Source organism: Psittacula echo, assembly GCF_963264785.1.
Source record: "Psittacula echo genome assembly, chromosome: Z".
Lineage (NCBI taxonomy): Eukaryota > Metazoa > Chordata > Aves > Psittaciformes > Psittacidae > Psittacula > Psittacula echo.
The window spans coordinates 95,469,329-95,486,720 of NC_137742.1; the positions used below are offsets into that span (position 1 = coordinate 95,469,329).

Sequence of the window (17,392 nt, forward strand, 5' to 3'; positions counted from 1 at the left end):
ATGCTGCTGCTGTGTAACGATTAAAAAAACTGTTCAACACCTGCTTGGTTTTGGAGCTACCCCAGGCACAAAGCCTGCTTTGTAAAGTAGAAGTGGTTTTTGGTTTTGTCTGAAACACTACAACAGGACAGACTATGCTGACCTAAGCATGACCAACTCTAGGCAAGTTAGAACAGCACTGAGGAAGGCAGGCATGTCATGACTTCCAGAATCGGGGTACCTTGTTTTCAGGCTACCCAGCTTCAGACTAACTTATCTACTTCTTAGACTGAGACCTAAGCATTGGTCTCATAGGCACAAGCTTGAGGGAGAACAAAACTGATCCCCCCCAAAAGGCCACACTATAATGTAGGACTACTCAGTCCATTCTCAGATAGATTTGTCAACAGTACCTTTCATCCCCCAGCTTCTATTCTTTCTCAAGGGAAAATATGGAGCAGGCACTACTCTGTGTGTGTGTGTAGTCTCAGAGCAGGAGAGACACCGGAAATGTGAGCTAGTATCCTGCATATGACCAGCAACTTTCTATCAGACCTGAATGTACACAAGATACTGGTTGTTCTCTAAGTTGTGCCTTGCAGTAGAATTATTTCAGGCCTTCAGCAGGCCATCCTGCACTCTGGATTACACCCAGTGGTCATCAAAGTTAGATTTTTCAATGAAGCCTGGGATCCTTGTGTTATGAAAGCTGAACCCATGAGCTGTAGACCTGCTTTGCTCTGTTTTAGGGACATGAATGAGTATAATAGTATTTTAAAGCTGTCTGAATGTGCAGATTGGACCTAATGGGCAAGAAGACGGAAAGAAGTGGCTTTTCCTTACCAGCACCTGTGGCTGTAGGAAAGGAAATAAGTTTGCTTCTTGGGTCTTCAGGGATTTTGTCTAAATACAGCAGAGGCTGCGTGTGTTTAAGACTGCTGTCTCTTCTGAGCAACGAGATGTGTTCAGTGTACTAGGGAAGCAGGGTGACCTTGACCACCTTGCTGCCAAAAACAACGGCATTTCCTCTTTCAAAGGCGGTTTTCCTATCCACTTGACCACCTGCTGTCACCAGAGCTAGGATAGATGGTAAAATCTCTGGATCAAAGGGACACTGGCTCATCTGGCCTTTGGCATCAAACTTAGCAAAAGTGGTAACTAATACTGAAAAGCATCCCCTCCTTATAAGCAAATAAAGGTTAACTCTCAGACTGTTAAGAGTTTAAGCCTTTCATGGCATCTTTTTACTTCACCGTGTCACAATAAAAGGTCTCTGCCCAGCGCTCCCGGGAAGGCCCCCGAAGGCCCGGCCTCAGCATAGACAAGACTGCAAACAAAACGAACACCTTGCAGGACCCTCACTGCGCTCAGGGCGCTCCTAACCCGTTCTAAATGGGCTCCTTAAACGCTGCCCCTGGCTCCCGGAGCGCGGGCGCTTTGGCTGTGCCTTCTGCGCCACAGGCCCGGGGAGGCCTCGGAAGGCCGCGGCCGCCAGAACCCGAGGCCGGAGCAGCCTTCCCGGGCCTGGCTGCGCCCATGCCCGAGCCCTACAGCGCTCCCCTACCTTCAGCGACCTGATCTCTTTCCGCCACGGGGAGAGCAGCAGGTTGACGCACAGCAGCTCCAGCACCTCCAGCGCCTTGCGCAGGTCGCTGAGGACGCTGCCGCCCCGCTCGCTGCGGGCCTCCCGGCACCGCTCCGCCATGCAGCGCACATCCAGGGCGCCGCGCCGCCGAGGTCCCAGCAGCCGTCGAGCCCTCGCCTTCAGGGAAGCTTCATCACACACCACTAGCTCCCCTTCCGCCCCTCGAGTCGCGTAATAGGCCAGATAGTCCCGCAACACTTCCTCATCCTCTTCGCCCACCGCCACCTCCTTCATGACAGCGCCAGATCGGCCGGGCCGCTCACTCGCTCGCCCGGCCGCGGCACCCTTCGGCCCGCCATTGGCCGCTGCTCCGTGGCGCCGCGCGGTCAGTGGTGTCCCGCAGTGTCAGTCAGGGCGGGGGGCGGGCGCCACAGCGACCCGAAAGCGAAAGGCGGGAGGGCAGCGCCGCGTGGAGTGGGTTTTGGTGCTGGGTGTGGCCGGTGACGCCCTGAGGTAAGTTCCGTGCTTCCGGGCTCCGCGGCTCCGGGAGCGCTGTGGTTAAATGGGATCTCAGTTTACCTGATCGCAGTCGTACTTCGTTCCTCGTGGATAAGCGGCTGTGTGGTGTTGCAAGCAAACTGGCTTTATCTCTGACTTTCCCGGCAAGAGGATTTAACAAAAACATACGCTTTTGATCGTCATTCCAAGTGAAATGCCATTAGGAAATACTTTTGTAGAATTTGTGCATGGGTAATTGCTATATAAAAATTGCTGATCTAGCCAAGAGGGAAGAGGGGGTCAAATCCCCATGCTACCACCACATGTTCAAATGAGGCCATCTGGCCGTCTGCTGCAACGTCTGAGTTTGCTGCCAAGTGTGCATGCACACGCAGGCAGGGTTGGCTGTGCTCTTAGCAGGATGCCTGCAGGCGGCTGCGCTCTCTTCTCGCCATATGCAAAACTTTACTGACCCGACGAGAGGGGTGCATTTTATGTTTCTGCTCACACCCTCCCACAGGGGCGGGATTGGATCCTTCCAACTTTGCAGTTTTTTTAACTTATAGAATAGCTGTGTTTTGTTAAAGCCTGGTGCGGTACAGCAGAATGATGTAAGGAATCTTGCTTTATTGCTGGTTCTTTTGTTTCACTTCTCAGTCAAGTGTATTTACATAAACAGTAAATACTGAGTTGTCGCATCTGTCTAGCTATTGCTTTATTGTTATTCTCTGAATTAGTTCCCTAGTATAGCTTCCAAGGGCGGAATTTTTCTGTGTTTTGAAGGTCCTAGTACTTCGAAAGCTTGCTTTCTGAAAGGGAAGCTTAATCAATTCCTTGGCATGCGGCATGCGTGTGTGTGTGCTACTAATCCCCTCACTGTCAGTGAGGCAGGGTATTTGCTTATGACCCAGGTCCCCGAAAGCCCCGTGACAGTTCCCTGAGCTATAAGGTTTTCCATCTTCCTTCTTCTTTCTTCAGTGCTATTTTTAAAACATTTTGCAAAGAAATTTTGCTCTTTTCTGAGTGCATTAATTTTGCTTTTTACTGATTTCAGTCTCCTGCAGAAATCCTGCTAGGAGCCATGAGAAAATACTTTTAATTTTTACAGTGTTCTTCCATTGCTTTGTTGTTATTTGAGTTTAGATTAAAACAAACAAAAAGTCCTTTGTGAATGTATTGGGTTAATTTGGAGTGTAAGAGAAGAAAGAATCTATCAAAATTGTTTTTTTTTTTTTAGTTCCTAAAAGACTACAGTAAGGCAAAAGCCTGGTCATTCATCCTAGAAGAGAAGAATTCCATAGAAGAAGAATTCCACAGAAAGGAAAGCCACTTCCAGGTGTGTATGCAACCTGTTGCTGTTTCCCTGTGGTTCAGAAGTTCACAATGTCAATACCTGGTGAATTGCGTCAGGCTATATACCTGACTCTATTTCATTGCAGTTGGGCAGAGGAGGGTTATTGAAACCATATTAATAGGAGATGCAGAAGAACAACTAAGGGAATCAAGGCATTGGACCCAAACCACAAATGGACCATCCTGGGTACTTCTAGGTTCCTTAAAGCTTTAATTTTATTTGTGACTCTCCTGGATATGGAAGCTATTTTTCTTGTTACTTTTTCTTGCTTTAATGGAAGTGAGGTTATATATGCATATGGACCTGTCTGAAATCTGAGCTGTGAATTTATTGTATTATTATGAGTTCAGCAGCCAGTGTTCAAGCATTCATTACTGTGAGCTGAGTAAAAGGGAAATGAGTATGAACTTTTCTGCCTGAGAAGTTTAAATTCATGAGATGCTGTTGGGAACTCAGAAAACATGGATTTTCTTTCTGATCTATTTACAATTCCCACTTCACATGAAGCTAGAGCTATAGGTGCTTGGATTTAATTGTGATGAATGTTTTCACTGAAAGCTTTTTGCTGTGACAACAGTATGGTGTTAGAAATGATGTAGTTCTCAGTGGGTCACTAATGTGGCCTGGGCTAAGAGAACTCGCTTTTCCCAGAGGGTACTGGCAGATCATCTAGGATTTGGAAAGCTGCTAATATTCAGTGACAGAAGTACAACTGCCAGTTCCCAGGCTGTGAAGCAGTGTTAGACACTGACAGACAGTCTTAAAGAGAGGACATGGAAAGCTGGACTAAGACAGGACTGAAACTTGGCCTTTCCATTCCCAGTGACATGTGGAATCTTTCTTTCTCTACAATGTATAAAATACAAATTCTCCATTTCCCTTCAGTTCTAGTATCTAATTTCTACATGATAATGGAGAACAGCTTTCTATTCGCTGTATGCAAAACCAAGAAAAATAACACCTTTCTTTTTCCTTTACTCTAGGCAGTTGGGTTTGCCAGCCTCCTTGACTTGTAGACCCTTGGCCTGGATTCTGTTTCCTAATGGAGCAGTAGTGAGGGGAGACCTATTTTGAATGATTTAGAACAAATAGTGTTGTTTATATGCCTGGGCTGCAGTTATTCGTTTTTCTTCATTTCTTTTCCTTGAAGTATGACATTACTGGCTGCTAGTTAGCCCCTGTTGGTCTCAATGTAGTTCTCAGACATTCTCCTGCAGTCTAGCAGGTTGCTTTGTGTTGTGTGTTTCTGAATTTGAGCCTGCATTTCTCAAGTGCAGGAATTGTATTTGTTTCATTGAACTGTACCTTGTTCTTTCCAGGCTATTTCTGTCTCTTCAAATCCCAGTCCTGCCCTCCTGCATACTTCTGACTCTCCTATTTTAATGTAATTTCCTGATTTTAATAGGTCCCCATTCTCTTTCAAAGCTCTGAAAACCAGCAACACTCAGTATTTTCATTAGGGCATAGGTGATCCCACCTGATGCAGTGTTTAAAAGTAACACAGAGCATCCTGTGTGATAATTATTATTTTAATTTACAGAAGTCTGTGGTTATAATTTTATTCAGAGAGTATTTAACCAGTTTAAGATGGGCAGTGGTTTGTCAGACTGTACTGTGACCAGTTAGATCATTTTGATGTGGTTTCCATTCAGGAAATACACTGTTACCTTGCTGTGCTAACAAATTATCTGTTTGAATATTTCTGGAAATATTGGCCTGTTATTTCCTGGTTTTTTAATTCTTTTTCCTAGGTGGTATGTTGCCATTTTCCAGTCTTCTCACCATAGTCATTTTCAGAGGTACTAATGAATGTGTTTGTGAGGGTTTCTTATGCTTTTTGAAATGCCTGAGAGTACTTCAAGGGTAATAATTTTCACTGCAGCAGAACTGCAGAGTCTTCTCTTTCTGCTTTTGCTGAGCTGGGCTGATCCTGCCTTACTGGTCTCCCTGAGCAGGAGAAACCTGACTGCTCTTATTGCTGCTTATTCCTGTGATTTCTGACAAATGTAAGATCCAAATGTAAGTGGCTGAAGCACAATGTTATGTAGTCAACAGTTGCTCAGTTGCCCAACTAACAGGAAGCTAAAGGCTATGGGTAGTACCAAAGTGATACTGACTCAATAGAAAGCACAATAGAAGCTGTGTCAAATACACGTACATTCTTTACTAAAAGCTTTGTGTAAAGATCAGTACACTAAAAATCAAAGCAAAAGAGTTTACAGAAATACAGTACTGTTACCACATAGCAAGAAACAGCATATCCAAACAGTTTTCTTTCTGATACTAGTGATGTAATGCATGAAAGGCCCATGTTAAGCCTGTTTTAGCAATTGTATTAAATTACGCAACAGTTTACAATAGAATCACAGATGGGTTAGGGACCTTAAAGCTCATCTAGCTCCAGTCCTCTGCCATGGGCAGGGACTTCTTCCACTAGACCAGTTTGCTCAAAGCCATATAATCTGATAGAAACATAGGAGTTTCTTAAAACGAGCATCAGAAAACATTCTTGTCAACTGTGCTGAGATTTATCCAGGATCTTAATTATTTTCCAATAAATGAAAACATGTTCTTTTTGTATCATTACAAGAAATTTTAACACTTTTCCAGTAGTAGCATTGGAAGCTGTTAAGAGCAGCTTTAGAGGTGTGAACTTCTCTTTCTAGTATCGTCTGTTTGCAGAGATATATGGGTTGGATTTAGAAGCCTTTTTCCCTACAACTTTGTTAGATATCACCTAGTTAAAAAGATTAACAAGAGTAGAAAATTCTAAGCTACTCTTGCAAGTGATTGTGGTAAGATACCGCTCAAGGTAGCACATTCTACTTTAAAATCACAGTTTGTTTTTTTCAATGCTTTTCCATAATAAATGACATGACATACACATTTAGTGATAACTTGGAAAAATATTACAGTATGGAAGTGTATGTTTCGGTTGGTTTCCAAATTTTGATGGACTGGTCCCTCATTGTAACTAGAAGGCTTGACTTTACGATGTGCTACACCACAAGAGGGAGTAGATGGCTATTTGTAAGCTATGCTGCTACATACAATGTAGATCACAATGCTAAGGATGCTTAACTTACAAAGTGAAGAAAGACATTTTTCTATAGTATTAATAATGCATTTCTATCATGAGGTAAAATACAAATCCCCTATTTTCATGAGGACTACTTAAAAGCATCTTAATTTGTAAACAACAGATACAAAGTTAGCAGAATAGCATAAAATCCCCGTCAAGTTAAAAGGCAAACAGGTTGAAAGGAGTTCCCAACATGCACAGAAACTGTAAGCATACATAACAGAACAGAGGCTTGCCTGACAGAGGTGAAAAGCCCTCTGTGTTACGTCTTCAGAAGAACCTTCAGGTTTGCTATGTTACAGTAAAGCACTCAAATTTTTGGAGGAGGGAATCACATTTGCCTTGTAATACTTATTAGATTTCTCCTTCCACTTCCCCAGTAGCAACCTGAAGCAGGTCTGGTCTCAGTGCTGTAGCCTGTTCTAGGCAGGTCTCCAAGAACTGCAGAAGACACAGCTATGAAGGCATGTCCTATCCTGCATAAATAAACCCTTGTACTTGCCTTCACTTTTTATATTCCTGCCAATAGACTGACTGGTACATTTTTATGATGGTTTTCATTTCTCACCCCTAATAGATGGTGTCGAGTTTTGATTCTCATTGCAGGATGCTTTGCATACTACAAAACTGTGTACACTAGTACTTTACACAGAGGAATAGTTCTATTGAAGATACAAATGTGAAATACAGCCTACATTCTGGAAATCCCTGCCAGCAGTTTTGCAATGCTAAACTGTGAGTTTTGTTGTTGTTGTTTTGGGTATAGTATCCTGAGAATATTGAGTATCTTGCTGAACTGCAAAAGAATTCTCTTATTTTAGCAAAATACACATTCACTCTCATCTACTTAGCAAAAAATGCATCCTTATCTCATAATGTGCATATCACTCAGTAATAGTATAATCTATACAGCAATAAGAACCATATAATTAGTTTCCATCTAAGTGTTAATTATAATTGTGTCAATCTTTGGAATGTTGAACGATTATTATAGTCGAAAATTATTTGGTATTTACAGAAAATCTAAGTGCAATTTTAATAATTTCGATGATGCTTCCTTTTAAACACAATTACATATTTACTGTACTCATTTTTACATATTCTGTAATGGGGGTAGTAAACTGAAGTCCATTTTATCAGTGTAAAATTATTATTTTTTTTTTGTCAGTAAAAATACCTCTGAGAGATAAGTGGCAATGATCCTCTGATAGCTCTACTAACTAGTACTCGCTGAAGGTGGATTTTAGTCCATACGTGGGGGTACAGTTCTTGTGTACCACGCAAGATTAAACTTTCACATTTGCAGTTTACCTCTGCTGTTCAAGCTAGCGTGGATCTCAAACTTGTATGCAGTTATCAAATGAATGTGTGAGAAGTCCAGATTTAAGAACAAAGGCCACAAAGATTTGTGGGTAGCAAAATTTCAGTGGAAAGGATCATGCCTAATAAAAGAGGTTTCTGCATGAAGTGAGGTTCTTTGTTACTGTGCATGCCAAGTCCAGCATCCATTATTTACATCACAGTAACGCAACTACTAGACGCCAAGGTACTTTGTAATGCTACAGGCTCCTTACTGAAGAAAGAGACCAGTTAGTGACTGAAAACGCAGTCATGCATGGGAATTGACATGAAGAATCTTCTGGGATTCCAGACAATGTCCTTCCCTCAGCACTAGCAGGTTCCTTTGTAGGGCATGCGGCTTCCAGGCCTGCACACAGCTGTAGTAGAGCTTCTGTACTTCTACCAGTTGGTGTTTTGAGGATCCGTTGCCACCTTGTCATCACTTGCTGCTGGTTTCTTCTGAGGAAGCCTTACAGCAGGCTTTGCAATGGTCTGTAAAGCTTGGTACTGGCCAGGCTTTTTCTTTTTCCAAAGAAAAAATGCCAAAATAACATTCTCCTTTTCCTCCTGTATGGTACTGTTAGTCATGCTTTGCAGGCAGTGCCTCTGTCTACTCAAAATACATATTTAGACGAAGAATTATTTTAAAATGCCTTGTTGCCAAGACACTGAATGAAATGTACTACAAAGACAACAAAATACTATTCCTTCTTGAAACCATGCAAAGTATCATAAAATCAACAAGTAGTCTTGAATGGGTAGCACGTATCTACATTAAGAGTGGCTGATTTCATTGTGTTTTGAAATGCTTCAAAACGGTCAGACGCAGATTGCCACTGGTTGTCTTTGATGCTGTGGGATGTCACAGAACTTTGAAGCCAAAAAGGGAAATTTAGGTAAACTTTCAAAGTTTTCTGTAAAAAATAAAATCTCATTGCAACCTGTTTAAAGATATAAAATATGTAAAACTTTCAAAGGTTTTATTTTTCCATTTAAACGGGTTCTGTTGGTTCTTCAGAAGAGTTGAAGGAAAGAGCCACTTTAATTATATGATCTGATTCAGAATGGCTTGATAGGTAGGAGAAGAATTTTTCAGCACTTCAACTGGAACAAGTGATACAGGGGTATTCTGTTGACGTGCTACTGTCTCGTACCGGGAAGTAGCCCCCAAAGCGAGAGGCGACAAAGAGATGGAAGAAGTGGGCCGCTGCAAGTTCTGCAGCCTGACTGGACAATTTGCAGTGCATGCAGACCCACATGCTGCTTCCAGGCCAATGTTTATAGATGTTTCATTTCTTTGACAAGGGTCCGTAACAGAATATGGGGGAGGATTATCTGCGGGCATATGCATTTGTCTTGCTCCTGGCCCCACGCATTCTTCATAGCTGAAAGAAAAAAAAGAGTTTTTCATTAGATTCCTGTGAAAAAATGCCACAGTACATTATTTTCAGCATAACTCAGGCAGGTAAAGTGAGAAGAAAAGGATCGTCTGGTGTTTTGTTCTTCAGCCCACGTTCTTGCTTACCCTGCCGTGTAAGACACTCAAGAACATTGGCACAGCTACAGGTTGGGCAGAGAACAGATTCAAAGCAGGCTTGTGGAGAAGGACTTGGGGGTGTTGGTTGATGAGAAAATGAACATGAGCCGACAGTGTGTGCTTGCAGCCCAGAAATCAACCATATCCTGGGCTGCATCAAAATGAGTGTGACCAGCAGGTCGAAGGAGGTGATCCTGCCCCTCTACTCTGCTCTTGTGAGACCTCACTTGGAGCATTGTGTGCAGTTCTGGTGTCCTCAACATAAAAAGGACATGGAACTGTTGGAACAAGTCCAGAGGAGGGCCACGAGGATGATCAGGGGACTGGAGCACCTCCCGTATGAAGAAGACAGGCTGAGAAAGTTGGGGCTGTTCAGCCTGGAGAAGAGAAGGCTGCGTGGAGACCTCATAGTAGCCTTCCAGTATCTGAAGGGGGCCTACAAGGATGCTGGAGTTAGACTCTTCATTAGGGACTGTAGTGATAGGACAACGGGTAATGGGTTCAAACTTAAAACAGGGGAAATTTAGATTGGATATAAGGAGGAAGTTCTTTACTGTGAGAGTGGTGAGGCCTGGAATGGGTTGCCCAAGGAAGCTGTGAATGCTCCATCCCTGGCAGTGTTCAAGGCCAAGTTGGACAGAGCCTTGGGTGACATGGTTTAGTGTGAGGTGTCCCTGCCCATGGCAGGGGGGTTGGAACTTGATGATCTTAAGGTCCTTTCCAACCCTAACTATTCTATGATTCTGTAATACTTAAAAGCACACCTCCAAATACCTAAAGATCATTCCAGAGGTATTGGTGAAAGTTCAGACCACATTCTCCTGCATGAAAGTAACATGTGTGGCAGGGCCATTCAGCTGAGGTGCCTGGGGATAAGGCCAGTTCCTTACAGCTGGTCATGCAGGAGCAAGAGTCCTGCGGGCTCCCACAAACCTGTGCATGGTGAAGCCCCAGCACAGTGAGGGTTCATTCCTGCTCTCATATGCATATAAGTAACTGAGTTACAAAATGTCTGGGGAAGAAGGAAGTGGTGGTGCTGTTTTGGTCAAAAAAAAGAGCAATGGACAGCTTTAGATGAAGTAAAGTTGTCACATTAAATGCAGTCCTCCTGACTCAAAGGTCTCTGATGCTCAGCCAGCTACAGGTGGTGGGTTGTTTGGGTTGCAGATCTATGCTGGCAGGGGCAGCAGGATTTCTTGCTCAGGTGCACAGCTGTGATGAACAATCTTGACAGACTTGTTCTGGTCATTCAGAAACTTGGGAGACTACCTGTCATGTTCCTCCCGTGAAGAAGGAATACAAGACAGACCAATTTGTGGGGTTTCTGTCAGGAGCCATCTCAGGTCTATCCAGGCTTCATAGTTCTGTCTGTGTCACCAAGCTAGAGCCAAACTATTACCTCCTCACTCTGCTACCATGCTTAGTACTTGCTGTCCTGCTGTGAATGCAGACAGGCACCTTAGATTGGAGCTTGGGCTGCAAAGCCTAGTAAAAAATGAGCCTACATAGACCAGCATGTCTTTGTGTTTTCCCATGATCTGTGTTGCAGGAAGAGGATCGGAGTGGATGGAGTGGGAATAAGCAGGTTTTCTGTGCATTTCTACTGTGCTGTGCTGGCACTGCCCAGCCCTCTGAGCTAAAGGGCTCTGCCGGCATGGCACTGTGGCCTTAGGGAGGGCTGAACCAGAGTGGGTGAATCTGGTCTGTTGTCTGGGTGGTCCACTGTCTGGCTATCCTAGCATCACCTGTTTGTTCACAAATTAAAGCTGACTCCAGTTTTGCTATCAAACCAGCCTAAGCCAGGTGGTATTGAGGAAGGTCCTGTGTTTCCCGGCTCACTGGCTACAGGCAAAGTCAGGAAGAGTCATAACATCATGATCTTAAACGTTGGATCTGCTTTGTGACTGCCTTCTTTAATTGTGGCAAATCTCTCAGTTCTGAAGGAGGAAATGTTTCCTGTAAATAACCACTGCCTACTCAGTTAACCTGAAAAGCAGTTCTGCTGGAGCCAGACAAATTAAGAACCCATTTCCTCAACCACACTAACTGCAGAGCTATTAAGATCTAGGATATTTCCTGAAACTTTGGATATTTAGCATATGCCTTCCCAACAGACTGCAGGCAGTTATTCTGCCCCCTGTAATTGCATTTCTGCCAGGCTAAACCCAAGCTAATAAACCCTACTTGTAGATTGTAAATGGCTTGTGGCAGGGCAGCTTTCATTGGTTAGTGTGAGCTCAAATCTACTGCAAGTAGAAAAATACTTGTTTCTGCTGTTCTCATTCACACCTTTCTCTGAGCACTCCTGAGGATCCTGATGGTATTGTTCTTAGCCCGAGTGATGGAAGTGGGTTTTGGAGAAGGGAAAGGTAAGAAAATGAAATCTTAGTACTAGGTTACTAAATAACTCAAATATCCTCAGGTGTGTTTATTTTTACATCCCTTTTATCTTTCTATTCATGAGGACAATGGTTTTGAATTCAGACTAAAAATTTCAATTGCCCCATCAGAAAGAATACTATTCAAAACCAACTCTGTTCTAAAGATCCTGAATAGGGTTGCTAAATACTTCAGAAACAAGTCCCAGTATGTAGGAGGTAGAACTGCTTTTATCTAGCATAGATAAACAAATAAGGGAAAAGATTTGATAATTTCATAGATAATTGAAAGGATTTCAGTCCAGTCTCTACTAAACCCATTGACACTTTCAAGCATACCTGATATTCTTTTAAAAGATCTTAGTCCTTAGTCAGAGATCAAGGACCTGATGTCCTTAACTCTTCATGAACTCAGTGAAGGAAGAGCCACTCTTTGCAGGATTATTTACTATAAGCTGCGTCTTTACTTAGGTTTTGCTGACCCAAAGCCCAGGGAACTTATTTAAAATCTTTCCACAGATTTTGACAAACTTAATCAGGCTAATGAAGAGCACCTACTGGGTCCTGTTACCACAGTAGAGTGAGTTTCAGTTTTTGAAAGGCCCACAGTGAAGTTTTAGGGTGAAAAATGTTAAATCCTTTTGCTGAGATGTAAAAGGGAAGAAACATTTCTGTCTCCCAGTTCTGGGCTTGGGCTTGGGAAATCTGCTACTCACCTAAAAAAAGAAATGGGCACAGCATGAACCTTCTACTTACTGTTATCTGATCATCTGCATTTCTTTGCCTTGCGTTTACTTAATATCTTTCATAGACTGCAGCTCAGGTCTGTAGAACTAAAACGCTCAGTGGGATAAACAGTGAAATGATCTAATGTGAAGGAGGCTTTTAAGCATCAAGGCAAATGGGTAGCAAATTATGGTTTTCAAGACCTGTCATCTTAGTGTTTAGTTCCAAATATCAATTATATTAGTATTAGGGCACTTTTTCCTCATACATACAATGGATAAAAAATAATTATCTCTTTTCAACAAACCTGAATGCAAGTAATATTCTCCACCCTCATTCTTGGCAATTAAGATCACATTTTAAAAATTGGATATGGCAGTAAAGAACACATACTAGATTTTCAATTCGGTAACTTTTTGGCACCTTCACAGCTGTACCTAAAGATCATTGTGGCCAAGGAGACAACTACAAATCATTCAAGTACTTGTTTGTTTTTTAAATAACTTCTTATATTTCATTAGCAATTTATGGTCTTGATACTCAGTTTCCCATAATCTCTTCTAAGCAGGGTATCTTTGCTTGTAATGCTGACATTGCAAATAACTATTGCTATGATACTGGTAGTGGAGGCTGCAAGTAAGGTTCCTAGCATTTTCTGTTCAGGATAGAAGGGAGATGAATTAAGGTCATGCAAGCAACTTTAACTTTGTGGGCTTTTTCCCTAGCTTCCAAGTGTTTTGTGTGTGGTTTTTTTTTTCTTTCCTCTCCTCTGTTTAACAGCCTCAGTAATTTGGTTGTGCTTTGAATGCTAGTCTACTGCTAGTCTAGAGGTATTCCTGCAGTATAATTAGCTATAAGCATTAATTTTATTTTGCAGTCTCTCCTTCAAAGAAACCATAATATGTAAACTTAGACAGCTTTACCAGGATTTTAAGCAAGTATTATAAGAAGTAATACGCAGTTCTACAGGCAACCATTGTCCAAGTCTGTTGGTGGCTGGAAAATCATTCCTCAAAAGAGGAATTTAAAGAATTACTTATTAAAAATTATAATAGACATAATTTCTTGCAGTTGATTACCATGTATTCAAGTGACTGACACTGGATGAAATCCTTACTGTTATCTTAAAATAAAGTTTCATGTTTAAGGAGAAGAGGCGAATGCGCTCTTGCATTTTACTGCAGTTGAGGTGTGTATCATGAACTAAGTGGTACTGCAAAGTTGTCCTGCAGTGTGGGGTCTGCACCTTCTGGCATACCTTTTAGGTTTCTTTCCTTTGCTGCTGTCTACAATATTTTTTTTTTTTGGCCTAGTTTCTTGTCAGAATTTATTGTCATTGTAGACTATGCTATTCAGTTTTTAAGGGATAATTATATGAGGCAAGGAGGGCTGATGTCTCTTATCTTACTATCATCTTACCACATGTGAACGTGATCTGCAAAGACAAGAATGTTGGTTAAAAAATATAGCAGCTCTTCAAGCTGACCTTGTTGACTCAGAAGGCTGAGGAAGGGGAAATAACTTCATGAATTTGTCAGGTCTCATTGCAACAAATATTAGGGTAAGCTTGTTGCTAAGGAAACCCAAAAGCTTATTTAACTAGCTGTCATTCAGAAATTATGACCCACTCTGGGGAAAGAAGGAGATTCTGTTTACAGAACTTCTTAAGATATAAACAATGGCTAGTGAAAAAAAGGCAAATCTGGGGAATTAATTCTTCTTTGTGAAATAGATGTCATTTTATTTACTCTGTTCATTTGTTATATTTTCTGACTCTACTGAAATTGCTCCTGTTGCATTGTTTCTATTTTGCGGATGACGGACTGTCTTCTTTTAATAATGGTAAACAGAATCACTAAATCTGGAAAATACATGTGCTGACAGATTTAAGCTTTGATGAAAACAACACAGAGGATATTTGTATGATGTTGTTACCTAAAAAAGGAAAGCTGAAACTAGAAAAATACACTAACTCTGTAAAAGAATAATCAAAGGAAAAAATAATGATGTGCTTGATGCCTAAACAAGTAGTTCAGCTCATGATGCCACCTCTGATCATGCAATCTACTGATGATGCTATCTTTGATCGTGCAATCTATTAACAGCTGGTTTTGTAGGACAGCAGCTTGGGAATCTGTCAGTGTTTGAGGTGTTTTTTCTAAGAATACATCTATAGTGATGTTATACATCTTTGGTGATGTACAACTACCATGAAGAAATGTATAATTTTTGACAGAACTGCTCTTACAGTTACATAAGTCATGAGATGAGATATTTTTCTACATTTATTTTTGATACTGACAATTTCCATTTGAGAAACTACGTGCATTTCAATTCTGTAACTTTCTGGCATCTTCACAGGCCTACCTACAGATCACTGTGGCCAAGGAGACAACTACAAATCATTCAAGTAGTGTTGAACTGTGACTATATTTTGAGTTTTCTTTTGCATGCTTTGTCAGTGATTAAAGCATTAGTTTAATATTCTAATATAATAGCAACCCATTCCATATTACTGTCTCATTCATTTAGTTCCATTCTTGAACAGTGACTTAGAATAAAGAGCCAGAACATCCTTATTAAAAAAGAAACACCCTGAACTGCTGGGGCCTAGTAATTAGGAGAATGGTAGTGCAAGAACAAGCAAATACAGTTAAGTGGCACTTCCTTCTATGCAGTTTCAGTCTTCTTAGTTACTATGTTAGTGTGAAACCAAAATCCATTTATCTTTGGGCCTGGATAATATATGAGAATTTTCTACTATGATCCCAAAATACAGTGAGTGAGTGGCTAAGTAACAAACATGTAACAGCTAGAGGAAACAGCCTCAGCATCAGCCAAGAGAGGGCCCTGAGGAATGATCCAAAGCTCTGCACTATTGTCTGGAAATGTTTGGTTGCACAAATGGGGCTATTTAAACAAGGAGGAGACTCCTTTTAAAGTACTCTGAAGGAGCCTCTCTGTTTCTAATAGCTGTAAAATAACACTGATCTCCTAATTTAATTGACTTCTGAGCTCCCAGAGGTGTGGGAAATGCACCTCCAAGCTGCCTACCTGATCTTGAAATAGGTAACCATGAAATGGTTTCTTTTTTTTTCTCTCTTGAAGTTTTTAAATAGTAAAAAATGTAACCCAAGGTATTGTTCAAGGAAACATTTAAGGTTTGAGTAACTTAACCCCTGAAGAGACAGGAAACCTAGAATGATTTTTTTCCCTTGCTTTTTTTCTGTTCATAGTTGTTTCTGGAATTTCTGAATGCATGTAACTACAATAAGACTATTTGTGTGACTATTTGTGTTAATGAGCACTAAAAGTCTGGGTCTTTATTCTGTGCTATGTGTCAAGGTAATCTTGAGGAAGTTGTGACTCTTTGATGAATAAATATTCCAGATGAAAAATGAAATGAAATGTAAACTGTGTTTTCATGAGAACATACACCAGACAGCATTTGAAACTGTATCGTACAGTTTCAAAGTAATTGTGCAGCTTTAAACAATTGAAATACATATTTTAAATCAAGCAAGTAATTCTATGATGAAGGGTTGGAACTAGATTATCTTAAGGTCCTTTCCAACCCTAACTTTTCTATGATTCTATGATTTTCTGTGGTACATTTTAGCCTGGCAATAATTTTATATAGTAAGAACCACTTAATCAAAAGCAGTGTTAGGTTTCTGGATTTGGGAACCATTATTCAGTAAATGACAGTGAAGCTATGGACCTTGTTCAGTAATAATAATTAGTTAAGACAAAATAATCTCTTGTAGCCTCCCAAGCCATGGAGCTAATTCACAAACAGGGTTCTAAACAACAATAGCATTCTTTACAAGTCAGCAGGAATGCTTGGCACCTGCTGATATTTGAGGGAGCTTGCCATATGACATGTTCTAGAATCATATTCCTAGAAAGAGCTTTGCTTTACTTATTCTAGAAATGAATTCTGAGCAGGTGAAGGAATTACTAGCTGCAAGATGCAACAGGCTTGTGTTGGAGTTTTTTTTAATATGTACAGCAATAGTACATAGCAATAGTTTGCACTTCTAGAGTGAAAACTGGGACAGGTCTAGAGAAAGGCTGGTCAGATGAGACAGCCTCCCAGCAGATATTTTTGATGACAGAAAGTGAAGGGAATGTTGTGCCTTGGCCTCACAATGTGCAGGCTGAGGTGTGAGATTTTTGACTAAACTACAAGAAGCTTCAAAACCGAAAGATATGGGTATTTAAGATGAATGGAAACGCCACAAAAAGAAACAGTCAGAAAATGGCTGTAAACAAATTTAAGCTGGAAATAAGAAGGTTGCCATAATAATTAGGAATTAGGTCTGTCCATAGGTATTCTGGAATGAGCATAATGGGGACAAAAGATCTCTACAAACTCTGCAATGGAATGCAGATGTAAATGCATCTGTGCAATTACAATTACAATTGTAAATATTTGTGCATGTACAATTTACAAATTACCATCTCTGCAATGGTAAATTTCTATTAAAAATGAATACCTGCAGCAGCAGGGGTGGGATTGGGTACCTGCATAAGATGCTTTCAAGCCTATGTTCCTCTGACTGAAATGGCTTCCTGAAGGATGATCTGTTAGTAGAAAATAGCAAGATGAAGGCAATGTGAGGGAAAACCTGTCCATAGAGTGGACAGAACTTGATGGTGCTGCCACAAATGTGTCATCAGCTGAGAACCTCACTAGGGCAGGGCTCTGTTTGGAGATATACCAGAGGCATCTGAAGTACCAGTCTGGATACACTTGTTGGAATCTGACGTCTCCAAGGGCTGGCTTGATCTCGGGCATTAAGACAATCTACCTGTGCTCACTAGATGTGCTGTGAAATGCAGATTTTGGGTAAAAGTCCCTTCACAGCAGAGAGGAACTAGCTAACCAAGAAGAAATTAACTTGTTTCT

General features: G+C 41.3%; 2 protein-coding genes across 12 annotated transcripts in view; both read right to left on the reverse strand.

The window, feature by feature from the left end:
* LOC308231391 (uncharacterized protein) overlaps window positions 1-2,566 on the reverse strand; it is a 17,950-nt gene extending 15,384 nt beyond the window's left edge. For all 11 annotated transcript variants that reach the window (XR_013958672.1, XR_013958673.1, XR_013958674.1 and 8 more), the window contains exon 1: window positions 1,544-2,566. Coding sequence is in view for 2 of the 11 variants with exons in the window: in XM_080636757.1 (XP_080492883.1) it covers window positions 1,544-1,858 (315 nt within the window). In the remaining 9 variants the exon portion in view is untranslated. The remainder of the gene's footprint in view (window positions 1-1,543) is intronic.
* Window positions 2,567-8,884: 6,318 nt separating this feature from the next.
* BEAN1 (brain expressed associated with NEDD4 1) overlaps window positions 8,885-17,392 on the reverse strand; it is a gene marked incomplete at both ends in the record, with an annotated part of 55,111 nt that continues 46,603 nt past the window's right edge. Inside the window, one exon of the mRNA XM_080638387.1 lies at window positions 8,885-9,224. Within this exon, the coding sequence (XP_080494513.1) occupies window positions 8,885-9,224 (340 nt within the window). The remainder of the gene's footprint in view (window positions 9,225-17,392) is intronic.